The 17,383-nt window shown below is 44.1% G+C and overlaps 1 protein-coding gene across 1 annotated transcript; it reads right to left on the bottom strand.

Moving 5' to 3' along the window:
- Positions 1 to 443: 443 nt before the first annotated feature.
- STC2 (stanniocalcin 2) lies at positions 444 to 15,500 on the bottom strand. The gene is made up of 4 exons (XM_077823767.1): positions 15,190 to 15,500; positions 12,610 to 12,752; positions 9,381 to 9,592; positions 444 to 4,047 (listed from the first exon to the last, which is right to left on the bottom strand). Exons 1-4 carry the CDS (start codon positions 15,455 to 15,457, stop codon positions 3,654 to 3,656), a joined length of 1,017 nt encoding a protein of 338 aa, XP_077679893.1. The 5' UTR covers positions 15,458 to 15,500; the 3' UTR covers positions 444 to 3,653.
- Between the last annotated feature and the right edge of the window lie 1,883 nt (positions 15,501 to 17,383).

Here is a 17,383-nt window from a genome sequence, read left to right as displayed (position 1 = left end):
AGGGGCCAGAAAACTGGCTTAAAGAGCCAGCTGAAGAGTCCCTCGCTTGCATAGGGAACCCCCAGGTTGCATACCGCTGTTGCAGTCATGTCTACTTCACCTGCTCCTGCTCCCCCGACATAAAGATGTGTTCAGGGAGTAGGAGGGAGGTGGCTGGAGCAAATGGCCCTAGGGCACCCTTCGAGCTGGTGCAAACTAGAACATCCCTGAGGCTGTTCTAACTTGCTTCAGGGTCAAATTAGCCCTCACGATTGGGGGAAAGGGCTAGCAGGAAATCACTTCCCTCTCCCTTGCTCAGGTAAGTCGAGTGCAGCTCAGGCATACCTGAGGGTCTAGCCCACAGAATGTATCTAGTTGTTTAAAAGCCCAGCTTCAAAGTGGCTTCTTATCTCTTACCAACATAGCTAGAACTGTGTTTAAAAAATAAAAGTAGGAATCTCAGCAAGACTTATTCAAAACATTTATTAGTGTTCCAGGAAAAATAATAGCAGTGTGAAAAGATACAGAGCTTTACCTAAATCCATATGCAATGTTTACAAGCTTATTCAGCTGTAAATTCTACATGAGATAGAACTAGTATGTTTTTCTCCCAGAGAACTGGAATTTAAGGACAGTTTTTTAATTATTATGTTTCAGAACTTCATTTTTAAAGGTAGGACAGTGTTTTTGTGGGGTGATGGGTTATTTATATATTTTCCAGTAGGCATTTTACTTTTTTTAGTTTCTCTTATGGGTGGTTTTTTTCCAGATGCAAAGCTTAAGAGAAACATCCAGACCTTGTTTTTTAAGCTAAATCTCCTTCGCAAGCAGCAGGTTTGGGAGGACTGGTGATCAAAGTATCATAGGGTCTCTAAGGGGACAGTAGATTTCTTTTAAAATTGATTTTACAAAGAATTAAGGCTATGTAGATGTCTTGATAACATACTCTCAGGTAAACACACCCTACTTATTAGACATGAAAGAAGGTTTAACAATAAATAAATGATTTTTGCTGTCAATAACATTATGGAACTGTATAAAATTATATTTACGTTGCTTTAAACAACAACAAAAACATACTAGTGGCATGAATATATACAACACAGGTCATGACATACATTTAAATTACCATAGCCAGCAGTGTTTGGTTTTTAAATGGAGACACTATAATAAATAGAAATGTTAAATATTTACAATAATAGCATATGTGGAATCAGTAGATGAACACAGAAAATCTTCACACACAGAGGAAAAAAATGTTATGCCATATACAAAATCCCCTGCCCCCTTGAAACAATAAAGAAATTAACAAGATGGAGGAATATATACTTTTCCTCATGCAGAATGAATGAATAAAAGTAAATTGTATGTATGCTGAGGTGATATGTTGACTAAGACATTCAAGAGTGTATATATATCGCTATATGTTTGGTTCTCATAGATGAATGAGACCTTTAATGAGAGAGAGAGAGAGAGAGAGACCTTAATGGAATTAGGCAAGAATATTAACTTGATAGCAAGTCCTTTTTTGCTGTCATGGTTCAGTTCTCTTTTTGGTTTCAGCTTGTCCTTTACTATGCCTATGCATCATCATGGGGTAGTGGGATGCTCCTGAGGAGGTCACAGTGAGGGAGACCAAAAACTTTCCTATTGCATCACCAGCAGCAAGACACTTTGTTTTGGGATAGGGAGGGTGTCCTTCAAAGCAAACCATTGGAAGTGGTATATGTGCATGGACATTAGCTAGGGAACTACAGTCCCTCTGAGTTGCACCCTCTGTGTGTATGAGCCACGGGCCACCATTGCCATGATTGGATTGGTCATCTTGTCCACACACTGGAAGGAACTTGCCCACTCCTCAAGGGCTCTTGGCTTGATCCTAGATTCCCTGAGGTCAGATGAGAGTTTTGTCAGAGACTTCAATGGGAGTAGGATCGGGGTCTTTTTTGGTCAAGAGGTTGATGGCTGCATAACGGTGTAACTCTTCAGATTAATGGTTGTTCTTTGCTCCCTCCCAACCAAGGAGATTTACCCACATGTCTTCTATTAAGAGTAATGCCCAAGATTCTGCTAAGGGATATATGCACAAATCTCCCACTGAAGATACTGGGAGCCGCATACACATATCCAGAAGCAGAATTTGACTCGGTGGGAGTTATGGCTAAATCCCCTGTGTTGCTAATCACCTCCACTCCCACCAAGTGACAAAGATGTAGGTCAGTTCCCTGTGCTAGTTCAGTCTGTACCAAACTGCCTTCCCACCACTGGTGATTTGACTCCAGGCCTCCTGAAGCAAAAGGCCAGTGCTCAGATCCTTGGAGTGATAGGTCTTGGAAGAAAGATCATCCTTCCCCAACAGAGGTTACTAAAGTTCCCACCCCTGTCTGCCTTTAGATACGATAACCAATGTTTTAAGAATAACATCCTAGGATACGTAATTGCAGCAGTGCAAATTGAGGGTCACATTTGCATATGGGGATAAGAAAGGATGCACCCTAGCATCTCACCCTAACTTTAAATCACTCAGGAAGATTAAGCTCTCCAAACCCATCTTATCACTCTGCATTCCACTCACTCTGTAGGGTTTGGAGGTCACTACCCAGTGTGCTAGTTTATAAAAAAAAAAAAAAAAAAAAAAAAAAGTTAACGATCTCTCACTATCCCATAGTCATTTTTGGCACTTTGATAAACCATGACCTGTGGCCAGATTTAGAACACTGAGTCTCTAGAGCCCTGCAAACTCCATAATGCTGCTTCCAAAGACAATAAAAGGGACAGATCTTCAACAGGCCTCCAAAATACTCCCTAAGCCCACAAAGCTTAAGGACACATCAACTGTTTGTGCCTAAGCCCAACATTTTGGGTTGCCCACAGGTGGGGAAAATGCTGCAGAAAATGCTCCTTTGTGAGCACAGCCGGAGGTTCTGAAAGAGGACATGCCTGGGGACTTTGGAGGTCTGTGGAAAATGTGTTCATTTTGATGCTAAGCAGGTCACAAAACTGGCTACTTAGGCCACTGACATTTTTGAGTAACTGGATAAATAAAGTAAAGTTAAGCAGTGGTTAAAATACATACAAGGGGGCATTTAAGTCGGGTACTGTCACCTAGACAGGAACAATGGCTCAGGACTTAAGAGAAAATGACATAGCTCAAAACAGCAATCTCCCCGTGCAATAAACTGGACATTTTATTTACTTAGAGTGACACAACAGCCCACTCTGAACTCTTACATTCACAGCCCTGGGCAGAGAAGATCCCTTTGGGATTCTGCCATCTGCTTGGAGACTGCCCCCTAAGCATAGCGGAGCTGTGACTGGTCAAAATAAAATCTGGCTGAGCCCTCCCCACATCCCTTTCCCCAACAAAAAGACAATCAAATTGAAAACAATATCCACTTGTTCTGTTGTTTTTAAAAGCCGGGGGGAGGATTTAAACATTTTGTCTCACCCATTGGTTATGTAAGTGTCAAATTCTCTGGAGACAATCAATAACCCAGAACCACTGCTCTCCTCTACTAATCTATACACTATCACTGAAGTCCACATATCCCACAATGCCCTGTGCTTGACATCACCCCTCTGAATGGTAAAGGTTTTGGAATGTCCATAGCTAAGAAGATGGACTCAATGGAGGAAGTTTTGGTGGAGGGGGAGGGTTGAGTCGGTGCCTCCTTTCACCTTCGGATGTCGGAGAAATCGGACAGTTCTTCTGCCCGCTCAATGATCCCGTGTGCCCCTTTGGGGCTGTAAGCTCCAGCTTTAACCCGGGGGTGCGTGTTCAAGTGAGCCCTGCCACCTCTCTCTCCTTTAGCAGCTCGTGAGCTCTCCCTGTGGTCAGACTCTGGGTGGACTAGTATGTCCCCACGGCTGGTAGAGGCTTTGGTGGCTTCACCTGTCTTCCTCTCAGGACCCAGTGTGGAGTCGCTGTGCACGACTGAGGTGCAGAAGCTCAGGATGGAGCAGAGGCTTCCCCAGTTCTGTTCACACTGGGTCTGGATGCTTCTGGTGATAGCCTTTTTCACTTCGTCCCCGCACGTGAGGAGGATGTTCACCAGGTCGACATATGGCCTGGAAGTAAATCAAACAGCAGAAGGGGAAGTTAAAAGAGAATCAAGTCGCAAGATGCAAGTAGGTTACACATCAGCAAGTGGGTGTGAGGTCATTGTGCCTCACTCTCCTCTTGCTTACTCCAGAGCATCTGCATGGGCAGACTGTGTTTGCCAGCTAGTGGCCAGATGCTATAGAAGACTTAAATGCAGTACAGCCGTTCCCTCACCTGGCAGCCATGCTTTATATCCTACATGTTACTACAACTGAGACTTGAGTCCTTTGGCAGCATCTCCACCAAGTGAACAATAATGTCCCCCCACACAGACCTGGAAGTTGCATTAGGCATGGCTGCTACAGAGACATGGCTAGTTGGGTTAAGACAGGCAACAGATGCAGAATGTTGAATTGTCTACCGGATAGAACAAGGGGGTAGGAGTCAGGAGACCCAGGCTGCTGCATGTTTGGAGTCAATAGTGCTAATGTATTTAAGCACAAAAAAGTGGATGATTACATGGTGTCTAATCAGTCAGTTGCATGATTGGGAACAGCTCACCCATTTGAGGACTCAAGATGAACTTTGTACCCACTCCCTGTTCTCCCTCCTATCCCCCCCCGGAACCCGAGTTGATATGGGCTGGAGAGTTGCGCTGATTTGAGGGGTGATGCTTTTGGCTGCCACAAGCACAAAGATTTATTTTTAAGTTGAAAATAAATAACATACATGTAGCAGGGGCAGAACTGTCACCAACTGTCCCAGAGATGGACTGCCTCCAGTCCTGCATTTACTCGGGCTATGTCTACACTACAGCTACACTGCGGTAGCACTTCTGGTGAAGACACTCTATGCCGACGGGAGAGAGCTCTCCCATTGGCTTAATAACTCCTGCCTCTGGGAGAAGCTGTAGCTGTGTTGGCGGGAGAAGCTCTCCCACCAACGTAGCGCTGTCCACAATGTAAGTTATACCTAAGTAATTTGGAGCGTAGGCATAGCCTTAGGCTAATGGTGAAATTGTGATTTCAGAGCAGTTCGAGCCAGAAAACACCCATTATATGACTGAATCCAAACCTTGTCAGGGTAGGATACTGCTTCCTGATACTTCTCTAACAGATATTAAATCAGTCCTACACCTGGCCTCTACACACTTTATTCAATTCTACAAATTACTGTCACATGGGAGCCCATATGGGACTCAGCCTTTACTCCTGGGGACTGTAGGAGAGCAAAAGCTGGGACTGAAAACAGAATCTTCGGCTCTCTAGAATAGATGGGATGTGGGGGGCTGAAAAAGGGGGGCTCCTAACTGACCTAGTGGCGATTTATCAGAGCATCACCCTGCTTATGTTTTCAGGGATGGAAGGGGCAAGGTCTCTGGACCCTCTTCAGGGCTGGCAGCGGCAAGGAAATATCCTACAAGGAAAAAGAATAATGAAATTTCTATGTATACACCTGAGCCTCCAAGGGTGAGGAGATAATGTGAGTTTCACCACCAAAAGTCACCGAAGTTAGATGGAGAAAGCAATTAGGTCCCATCTCACCCTAGCCAGACCTGATTGTTCCCCACAGTATATTTTTTAGCGGTTTGTCCTCTTTATTTAAGCTGTCCATAGCAGCTAATAACTCAGAGGGAAGCCTCCTGGACACGCCATTCACATAAAAAGGAAATATGCAAACTTGCCCTGAGCTAAGGAGATGTTTTTAATATCATTAGATACTACAGTCGTGAGCACGGTATAAATACCTAGATAGTGTTTTCTCCAAAACCCTGTCAGCACATCTGCCGCAGACCTAATGCTCTGTGACTATGCATGTTTCATTGCGGTCATCCTTCAGTCTCCTTCCTTCCATCTCCCTCTTAGTCGTCAGCTGAGATAAGGGACCTTAAAAATTAGCCAATTCCCTTCCCACGTGGCCCATCAAGTTCCTAAAATATGTAGCTGATTACAAAAAATTGACTTGCAAAGTCATGCCATTTAATTGTAACACTAGTAGTTACTCATATTATTGTACATAACAGTAACCAAATCTAACGCCTCAGGGCATAAACCAATCACCTGCCTAGGTCAGGGAAGAATTTCCCCACCCACATGAATAGCATTGTGCAACAGGCTAGGGGTTTCTCTGGGTTTTATCACTTTCATTTGCCTTCATCTGAAGCTTCAAGTTTCTGACTCTGCTGGAAGCGGGATCAATAGACCACTGATTTAATTCTATGTAGTTAGGAGACCTGAAGTCCACCTTGAAAGCATAGTTTGTTACCATTTTGAGTGGTCTTATCCAGACTTATTTGGTTCCATTTCTTTGCTAACGGGATCACTAAGGATCTAAACTGTGTATCTTCACCCCCACCCAACTGAGGCAGATGGCAAGAAGATTGCCACTCTACGACAAGTGACTCAAAGCCTTTGGGTTAGCCTGAGAGCACAGGCAGAATACTGATCACACTTGGCACCCATCCGCTAACTGGGAAAACTACAGACTGACTATTTTTAACTTGAATCACATCCTGTGGTGTTGCATTCATATGACACAACATGGCCAGTGAATAGATGATGCCCAGCTTACTTAGCAAAGTGTCAGGGAGGGCAAGTAGAACACTTGTAGGAGCACGCTGGTAAGGCAGTATCACCAAAAGATGCCAACAGAGCAGACAACAGTTCAGCTGTTAGCAGGCAGGCTGGAAGAGCCCAGAAGGGCGACACAGTTAAAAGTCTCTAGTCAAAGGAACCACCTGAATTACAACTTTAGCATCCTCAAGGGTCCCAATTCAGCCTTAGTGTAAGCAGTGGCAGCTCCATTGATTTCAGTGGTGTGCCCAGCCCACTTACACCAGGGTTGAATCTGGCACATGGAGTGGTGCTGATGTCGTCTTCGATGGAGACCAGTTGTACATAGTGCTGGGTGCCAGATGAGCCCTGTACCTGAAGCTATACACTTGAAACAGGCAAAATAGACAGGTAGGGATGAGGAGAGCTAGCAAACCAGGACAGTAGAGTGGATGAAAGTTCCAAGATTTTACTCTGTTGTTAAATTGAATGTCTGGGGATGCAACTTCTTTGAAGGAGGGAGTTTAAGGAATAAAGAATCCATCTTTGGATTCTTGACTAGGGTGGTGGTGGTGGGATTTTTTTAGTTATTTGGAACGCAACAGGTCCCGGAAGTGCAACTGTTCTGACCATTTTCACCATTGTAATAAAAAAAATAGATCCAAACCTCCATTCCCCCAACCTTCTCCCCAAGAGGTGCCCTTACTGTCCACAAGATGCTGTTTAGCTTACACATGAAGAGAAAATGGTGAAAATAATACGGCAAAAGACTGCTCATGTTGGAATAGTACAGGAGGAGGTGGTGAGAATGAGCATCAATAATGTTTCCTGGTCTAAAGTTTTGTCTTTATCTGAAACAGGAATTGTGAAGGGATAGGACATGGTCTTTAATATGCCTGTCAAATGAGCCAGTGAGAATTTTACTGATTACTCACGGCTCTAAATGAGCTTCGCTGACCTAGCCGGAGGTGTACCCAAAAACTGAGGCCACTTTTGAGAATTCTGGCCTTACCCACTGTGTAAAGTGGGGAACATTGATTCACCTTGGCAAAGCACTCTGGTCTTACAGCACTTTTCATCTATGGAGCTAAAAAGTTTTACTTGTAGACAAGTATCCGCCAATTTACAGCCTGTTAATGTAGCTCCTGAAATGCCGGTGCTGGTAGACAATGTGATGCACTGCTTGCCCTCACTGTCCCCGAAGAAGCCTGGCATGCTGGTGCCTCCACAGCACTCTCATTCCCTACCACCATGGGGATAGAGACCAGAAATGGCAATGCAAAAACGACAGCGAGGACACCAGCCATGCTGTTGATCCTAGCTCCAGGAAGGTCCATGTCCATGGAAGGAATGTTGCTTTCAGTGGGCTGGGTTTACTTTGTTAAACTGTAATTAATGATGGAGTAAATTAGTGTCACAGCTCCACTCTCCTTAAGCGTAACCTGGAGTTTAAGGGTGGGATTTTTATCAGAACCTAAAGGAATTAGGCTCGGATTTTAAGAGTGCAACACTAACATACACTTTGAAAGTTGAACTGGTCATTTCATCGCTCTGTGCCTCAATTTCCCCACCTGTAAAATGGGAATAATGATACTGACCTCCTTGGTAAAGCACTTGGGGATCTTCTGATGAAAAGTGCTATAGACCAGCTGGGTGTTATCATCTGTCGTTGTCTATGGGTTTGGAGGGTTTGGTTATTCGATAGGGAATGAGAAATCATCGGGGTATGGTATGAAGATAGCCAGTGATAATTTTTCTGCCAGCCTGTGGCTGAGCGTCCCTGTTTCTGGGTGCAATTTCCACCTGCGGAAAAGTATTCTCTCATTTTTGCACCAGCAAATGAAGGGTGGGCACAAACCACAGTAGTCTGTGTCTGATTTGTTCCTGCAATTTAGTAGTTTAGATGTGTTATTACTAAGACTTATCCCAGCTATTCATTGCAGGTGTAAACTGTACTCTGAAAAGAGGGGAACTACTGAAAATCTAGACTCTGATGTTCCATTTTGTATGCATTTATGTGCTTAGACATTTCCTTGGCAAGCATATGGGGTGATGTGAATAGGAGTATGGGAGCTTTTCTTCATGAAGGTCTAGTCAGTTTCTCTGACTAACAGCAACAACAAGATACTTTAGGGATATGAATACTTGGGAATTTCATAAAGCAAATCAGAAATGGACTGCAATTAATCTTCATGCAAGATTATGTTGTTTGGATGAGGGGAGAGTATGACATCTGTCATTTCAGTAACAGCTGCAGATACCTGGGGACAGTCTATTTATTTATAAAATAGAACTGTGGCATCAAACTATTATTACCTAGTGTAAATACCATCTTGACCACTTCACTTATGTTTTCCCTCTTTCTTCGGTCAGTTAGTTTTCTCTTTTAGAATACAAGATCTTTGGGGCACGAACTGAGCCTTCTTTTTTTTTGGAAAGTGCTTGGCACATTGTGGGTACTTCTGGAAACAAATAATGTCATAACTAAAAAAATCGATCCAACTTCAACACATTTGTTTCCCTCCCATGGTCATGTCTGTGTAAGATAATACTCATCACTTTTGTAAAATATCAACTAGTCTTTGCAGCACCTCTACGAAAAAAGAGTTATCCCCATTTGACAGATGGGAAACTGAGGCAGAATAGTTAAGTGACTTGCTCAAGGACACAATTAGATGGGATGGAACTCAGGATTTCCTGTCTCCTGGGGGAATGAATAAACAACCCAATAGATGACATGTATTTTTAGGTGAAATTCTTCCCTCACCCTCACTACAATACTAGGCTCCTTGCACACTCATACTTACTCGTGTTGCAGCAGGTCTTTGAAGTGAATCATATCCACAATGACTTGGACATTCTCCTTGGCGGCAGAGCAGAGGTCGTGTTTCAGGTAGCACTCCCGCTGTAACTGGAACACCATGTCTTTAATGGCAGGGCACTTGCGACTGATGCAGCTGAATTTGTGTCTCAGGGAGTGAGCCTTACACTTCAGAGCATCTTTAATGAAGGATTTTCCCTGAGAAGATAAGAAACGGAGTAGTTCTGTATTTGCGTCCGTTAAGCACATCAGGTGATTTATGCTCAACTAGCCACTCCTCCACATGACAGTGTCAAGGGTTATTAGACTGCTAAGGCTATTTGTTAATGTCTCCCCCGTTTTATTTCTTTGCTCCTAAAGGCCATGTCAGGTTGTCCTGACCTGCCATTCTAGAAAGGCTGGATGCTGTTCCTAGGCTGGTTGTGTCTGGTTTTCTCCATGGTTTCTCCATGGTTATGTGATGCTTTCATTGCCTCCTCTCAGCACTGAGTGCCCTGCCTCTACCACAACCCCTGTCCTTGTTGGTCTAGGAGAGAAAGAAGAGGGTTCATTTCTAAACAACAGAGAGCCCAACTTAATGGACTAAATTCATTCCTGGTCTGTCACCATGGACTACATTGGGCTTACATCACTGATGAGAGTGACCGAATGTGTTTTGAGTCTCCAGGACCACAAAGGGGATATTTACAGTCAGTCATACCAAAACTACCTTTCCTTATCAGTTTGCAAAGTTCACATAGCTCTTATAGAAGCACTCCCTGTCCCCTTAAGGAAACCACTGGCTTCAGTGTTTCCTGTTTCCCTCTCCCATCCTCACAACAAAAGAGTCCCCAAATCAATGCTACCAGCCCACTCTCATAAGCCACCCACGATAACATCTCAATGTTTGTGTCTGCTGGAGGGAAGACATTTCAATCTGAAGGCTTCACAAGCAAATATATATGTATTAAAGACAATAAAGGCTATTTAGGCAATGTCCCTAATCATCTTCCATGCTCTCCTCATATTGCTTTACAGAGGAATATTCAAGGCATGCCCATCCCCCATCACTATCCTTTCCTCTTTCCACCATTAGATATTATTGCCAGTCCTACTGTATATGTATGTCACAATTCTCTTGGCAACTATGCTCAGCTTTTCTTCTCTTGTTGAGTGACAGCTGGATGGTAGCAATCCTGTGTTGCCCCATTTTTTATTAGCCTCAGGTTATCCTAGCTGATGGGTGATCAATGGGGCAATTTTTGCTCTCACTGATTCCAGATTTACACCTGTGTAACTCTACTGAGATCAATTGTTACACCAGATTCACACAAATCTGAGAGCAAGACACACATGCTCCCCACTGATCGAAGTACTGTGTCAAACATCACCGCCGTCCATTCCAAGTGCCAGGTGCACTTCTTTGACCTTGCATTCAGCAACAAATACAGATAACACAGTAGACTTTAACTAAGTACTGTACAGACAGAAGAAATAATGTTTTTTTTAAAAAAAACAGTCTCACATTTTTGCCATTGGAGAAAAAAAGGGGGATAAGGAAAAGAGAGAATCACATGTGACAAACGGTAGTCATGTCAGATAGGATTCTGGAACTTGTGGTGATAAGGCCAGTAAAAGAAACTGAAGAGAAGAGATTAAAGTTAATGGGAATTACACATGTATATTTTAGAGGACAGTTTGTTCCCATGGATCCCAGTGTTTTTGCATTGCAGTAGAAACAATCTGAATGTAAAATAGCCCCTGTTCTCTTTAAAGATATGAACATGTCCAATGGAGCAATTGTTTGCTGGCTTTTATGCAATAATTTCATATATGTGTTTGGTTTTCCCATGGTTTTACTTCCATAAACTTTTTGTTTGTGGATAATATATAATGTATAAAATAAAATAATCTCTAATTATCATTCTCTGGCAGCTGCCTGGAAACTAAGGCTTAGATTTTCAAAGATGCCCAGAGGATCTGGACACACAGTTCCCATCAATTTTAATAGACATCCAGATCCTTTATGTATCTTTGCAAATCTCAGCCTAAAATCTCCAGCACAGGGGAATTTGTTTTCTGCTAGGTCTGGTCCCATGGCCCAACTAAATAGAACAGCTGGATCTGCAAGACGGTTCTGCTTTCTTCTATGCTGTATAAAGTGCCATTAGCCTACAGCTGGGTGACATCAGTAAAGTTATGCTGTAAACTGCACGCGTCAAGCCAAATGCCGCTGGCCCGTCGTAATGTTCTCTTCTCTCCACACTGAAATGGGAGAGTAGGTTTACGAGACATAATAACAGGATGCTTCAATGATGCCTAAATTGTCTGGGGAGAAAATGAAGGAGACAAACTTAATACCGCATACTGCCTAAAGAATGTATTTTATTGTCAGTGTTTGAGCCAAAGGACTATTTGAATACAGCAGCTTTTGGAGATGCCTGTGCTAGTTGTGTGTAGTTCTTGAAAATAATTTAACAAGCTCACATTGGATAAAATTTTCAGACATGCCTAAGTGACTTGAAAATGGGACTTAGGCTCCTAAGTCACTTAGATGGTTTGGAAAAGTGTATCCATCAACCCGCTTGAATTAATTTGATCAGATTTGCATAGGGAATGCTTAAGTGTGATTCTTCAGTTGAGATATAGAGATATTTTTATCATCATATATGCATATGTCACTTAAGCAATAAAATGATACATACACAATACTGACTGTGTCTCGAAGAATTTACAGTATTTCAGCCTATTGGCAGAATGCCCATTTGTGTCAATAGGATCAATCCTACAGTCCTTAATGAATGCAGCATGAGTTTTGTCTGAGTGAGGACTGCAGGATCCATTCATGGCATCATCACCATTCCATTTTTGTTATCACAGGCCCACTAGGAAAAAATTCTTAGGTGGAGGTACAGTTTGGTAGGAAACAGAATGTCTGTAGCATAAGACAACTTAAACATAATGCATATGTTATTCTGTTCTTGGGGCTTGATACAGCACCATTCAAGTCAATGGAAGTTTTTCCATTGAATTGAATGGGAGCAGAAAGAATCAAGCCCTTGGTTGTACGCATCCAATTCTCAATAAAGGAAATGGGAGTTGGGCATGTGGAAGAGCAGATCTGGTCCTTAATTAAAGACTTATTTTAAAGATGTATTTAAAAAAAAATCATTAAATTAAATATAGCACCTTCTAAACATACACTTCTGGGCATTTCACCCTTTTTTTTGGGTTACCTGGGCATCAAATTTTCCAGCGTTGTGTAGGAAAGTCATGCAGATCTCATGTAAGCCTCGGATCTCACAAGAGTTGTTTTCAAAGCATTCAAACACTCCACATCCCACATCGCCAGCATTAACCAGGCAGTGCTGGATTTCAGCTAAAATGACCATTGATTATGGTTAATTTGTACAAATATTCATAGATGGGGGGGGGAGAAGAGTTATTTTGCTAAGATCATCAGTTCAAAAGAAAAAGCACATGAGACAACAGTTCCTGTACTCACCGCATATCCACTTTTTGCAGAAATTAGGCCAGCATTTTTATGCATTTTGTTATGAATATGAGATCCAAAAAGTAAATGCCAAATTCACTCCACTTACATCGTAGCTATAGTCACTTGAAAATATCTAATGTTGTTTCATTCTTTCAGAGCATATGATGGGCCAGATCTACAATTCCTACTCTCGCAAAGTCCCTCCTTAACTTAAATGGGAATTTTGCCCGAGTGAGAACTACAGGATCAGGCTAGAATTTGTTTTGTCTAGTACTCTGAACTAGTGTCTGGTGATTATCACACCACTATTTTCTGATCCTTGGGGGCCCCAATCCTGCTGTCTTTGAAGTCAATGTCAAAACTCCCACTAATTTTCAGTGGGGGACAGAGCCCCTTGTTGCATGAGCCCTCTCCCCGCCATCCTCAATACCATCAAAAAATTCAGATTATTTGAATGCAACAGTCAAATAGAACTTTCAGCCATATGCATAGTGAATCTGTTATTTTTTCCTTCTAAACTTTATACAATATTGAAGCAAATAATATTGCTTCAGACATTGGACGGACACCTTCAAATAAAAATCTTAACAAGGCAGCTCCTTGCCCATCCTTAAAAAAATGTTGCCAAAAGGAAGGTGGTTGGTGAGAAGCTTAAGGATAAAGTCAAATAGGGGCAGCTTTTAGAGTAGAACTGAGGATGCTAAGAATTTGTTGTACTCATTTACGAGTGGCACCTTTAATTAAAGCTCACTTTTGGGATGTAGCCCTCTCTAAACCACAGCATGCTTTTAAAACATGTGCAGCCTTCCCCCTTGACATGTTGCCATCTGAAATCCCTCACAGCAACTTTCCTTTTAATTTTAATCCACTTAGGACAAAAAGGAGATAAAACTGTTGATGTAAAGTGCTGAGTTAGGAGACAATGTAATGTCTCTTAATAGATCACAAAAAGAAAATTAATATGTGCAAACACCCTGTAATAACGACATAGACAATGTCTTCAGAGTTTGTGTTCAGGTAAAAAGAAAGACTATGAGATGCGGAGAGGGAGCGAAAAGACGGGGGAGGGCAGGAAAAGCCACATGGGGCTTTGCAGTTACAAAACCCAGGGGAGCTGGAAATCAGTTAATCAGTGTGACCCGGCATTCTGTTATTCCCATATGGAAAGCTGCAGATGCAGAGGCACACAAAACGAAAAGGGGTCTCTTTGTCAAGCGTTGTGTAACTGCATCTTGGGTTTTTTTGGGTCTGGAAGCCCAGCTGTAGTGCTTCTGTTGGCATTTGGATGCAGACGGTTCTCGGATCACATGTCCTGGCTTCCAGTTTGCTGAGAATTGCACAGAGCCGTGATTCACATGTGGCAGTCCCTAATGGGCATTCGTGCATTCCGGCTCGTGTGTGTGTTTAAACAAGGCTTGCAGCATTGAGACAGTTAAAAAAAAAAAAAAAAAAAGTAAGAGAGAAAGAGAAAAGTGTACAGCTTCTTCGCGCTCTTTCCATGCTTGGGAAAAGATCCAATAGAGTGCACGCCTCGGTTCTTTCTACTAGGCAGATAATACACTAGGAGGGATGAGAAGAGAAACCCCATGGCCAATTGCATCATTACTTGGTTCTCTGCGCAAGAGAAGCAGGCAGCAGCTCTAGTAATTTTCAGTCACGTTCTCCCCCCCCTCCACGTTTTAACTGTGTACTTAGCATAGAGAAACCTTCTCTTTCAGACTAAATCTAAACCTCTGCTCAAACAGCATCTCCTGGATTAGAAATCGCCTGCGTCTGCCCTGCTGGAGTTTCTTGTTTGCCCACAGAATGACTGGTTTATTTACAATTAAAGGACTGAACTGGACTGACCTGCAACGTGCAAGGACGGCCACGGCACTTTCCTGGTTCGGTGCCACAAGTAACTATATAGTCTTAAACAAAAATCGCGTCTTCACCATTTATGATCACGCGGAATAACTTTCCAGTCGCCGCTAAATTGATATCTATAAGGGTTTCACCATTGTTTAGCAGAGATTAAATGCAGCGGGCTCCTTGTCTCTGCGATTCAAAGGACAGCACGTGCTTGGCTCGCTGGCGCTTTAAAGGTAATTAGGAGTGAACACTTATTTCCTCCTGATTTATGTTTGACAGTCACACGCAAAAAAATAAATGTCATTGTGCACGTCTAGTTATCCACTACTCTGTAAATACAACAGAAAGACACGTCCATTTCACTACAACTACTTCCTTATTGAACAATATGTAACATGCAGTTTGTTTGCATTTGAGTTTAATTAGACCTGCCTCTTCAAGCATTCCCCCCACTTTTTAGATCACATACCTGTATTTTGCAAAGACAGCCGCCCTTTTTGTTGAGGGGCTCTCTCTTGGGGACCTTCCGGCGGATTGGTGGCTTCTGTGCCCAAAACTGGATCAAAGCTTGCAAATACCAACGCCAGGGTCACTAATTTACTTAACAGCTCTGCACACATGGTCCTGGTTGCAACCCCACACTGGAGACCTTGGTGGGTTTCCCACCTCTGTTTCTTTTCAAAGGGTGTATAAATGGAGGCTACTGCTCTTCTTGTCATCTGCTTGCTGGATAGCATGTGATCAGGGCTGGTGCAAGTGCTGAAAGTGGCCAGAAAGGGAAAGGATGGTGCCTCAAATATCCCTGGAAGCTCTGGTGTCACTTGAATGAAGGAGTCGAGCAGGTGTTGTCCACCAGCCCGACCAATAGGAGCCCTGTCCCCCTGTGACAACACGCGTAGTGGGCGGTGCTCGTTCTAAACTACTATACGTCGTGGAACAAAATGTGAGGAAACTTGCATCAGCAGGTTGCAAACTGCACAATAATGATCATCAGCAACCAGGAGCATTTAAACCCAGGAACAGACTGCAGTTAGAATCTTGCTTCTCGGAAGGAACATCTCAGCCATTGCAGGTTATGAAGCAACACCAGGAGACGGAGAAAAGAGGGGATTCTGGGGTCCAGTACGTCCCCCTCATATCTGTTCTTTCCTGTTGTAAAAAGCACGTTGCTTGACAAGGGATCTGGAGGAGAGTGTACACCTTGTAATGATTATTAGAATTTGGGGGGAGCCAGCCAGGAAGAGGGGGCAGGGGGTTTCCACGTGAGACGCTGGAATGGGGATACATCAAATGACAAAACTCTCCCCTCCCCCGCTCCTTCCTTAAAGCTTGACTCCCTGCACGGGTGTAGCTCCCGTAGCTGTGCACTGCAGACCTTAGTTTGACCGCTGGGTGAGACGGGCTGGGAGCGCAGCTCGGGAGGATTCCTAGTGCCCAGGGGTGGGTGCTGGGGGGTGGAATGCAAACAAATCTGGATGTTTGTAATCTTCCCATGTGTTGCTTTGTAAAAAGGAGAAGGAAGCCCCAGCGATCCTCTAGTCACTGGAAGGAGCTGATCACCCGCACAGCGTCTGGGCTGGGAACAAGAATGCAGCTTTAATCTACTTCAAACACACGTTGCCACCTTTCCAAATCTACCCACCACCACCATGCTTATCTTTGCCTTTCTCACTTTGCATTTCTTGGCTGGCTTTCTTGAATTATCACTTTGAATGGCTTGTCTGCAATGGGGTGGAACACGGCCCCCAGCCCGCCCCCTCTCGCTCGCCCCGTGAAGTCACTTGGATCTCCAGTGTCTTTTCTTACTGCGCGACTGAATAGAGACGCTTCAGTTGCGAGAGCTGATTGAAAACATTCAGAGCGTGCACTGGGTAGCGATGAAATACGTTTTCTTAGGCGCTCCCCCCTCCTCCCCGTTGGTATTTTATTTTGCATCTTCGCAGAGATTTATTGGGCCAAATTCATCCCTGGGGTACACTCATTGGAGTGGCATGAACTCGGCTTCTTATGCATTGAGCTCTTCAGCCGGGCCCGATCCCGCACTCCTTGCGCACCCCCAACGCCCTCCGAGACTGGGGTGCACAAGAACGGCCCCTAGGGCGAGCGGAGCAGCCTTGCAAACGTCCTTCTTGCGCAGCCCGCAGCAACAAGTCTCTCAGCCTGGCTTCTTCTTGTCTGGGTGGCTGGGGGAAGCCTCCAGCAGGTGATGAGGCGAAAGGGGGCGCGGGGCTCTACCTCCTCCTCCCCAGCTGCGGTAATGCACGTTAGATGTTTCATCAGACAGCGCAGGCCACGTGCAGGCTTCTTTCTAGCACGCTGAGAGGCGCCCGGGAGAGCCCCTGCCTGCTGCTGCCATGTGGCTGGGGGAGGAGGTGCTGGCACCGCTGGGCCGGCCTGCTTCTGCTACCCTAGGGCTGGAGGAGCGGCGGCGGGGGTGCGCAGTGAGGGATTTCTCCAGCTGCTGCAGCGATCCGTTTCCCCACAGCTGTCCAAATACACTTCAGGAAATCCACTCACATCTCCTAAAGTGAGGGTCTCTCTGGAAGGTCATGACACCAAACTTTGGCTCCGTGGTTAAGGCTAAAACCCGCGGCGGGGCTTGTCTACACTACAAAATTAAGTCAACTTTATCTAATTCGACTCCACACTGCTGAGTTAGTTAA

Source organism: Eretmochelys imbricata, chromosome 8 (assembly GCF_965152235.1).
Source record: "Eretmochelys imbricata isolate rEreImb1 chromosome 8, rEreImb1.hap1, whole genome shotgun sequence".
NCBI classification, from domain to species: Eukaryota; Metazoa; Chordata; order Testudines; family Cheloniidae; genus Eretmochelys; species Eretmochelys imbricata.
This window is presented reverse-complemented; position numbering and strand designations above follow the sequence as displayed.

Bases quoted from the DNA above. Each gene is read 5' to 3' on its own strand.
- STC2 (XM_077823767.1), bottom strand. From the start codon at position 15,457: ATGCTATCCAGCAAGCAGATGACAAGAAGAGCAGTAGCCTCCATTTAT. The intron at 9,593-12,609 runs GTAACCCAAAAA...TTATCTTCTCAG, and splicing joins CTGGAAAATTTGATGCCCAG to GGAAAATCCTTCATTAAAGA. The intron at 4,048-9,380 runs GTAAGTATGAGT...ATTTACTTCCAG, and splicing joins AAAGACCTGCTGCAACACGA to GCCATATGTCGACCTGGTGA.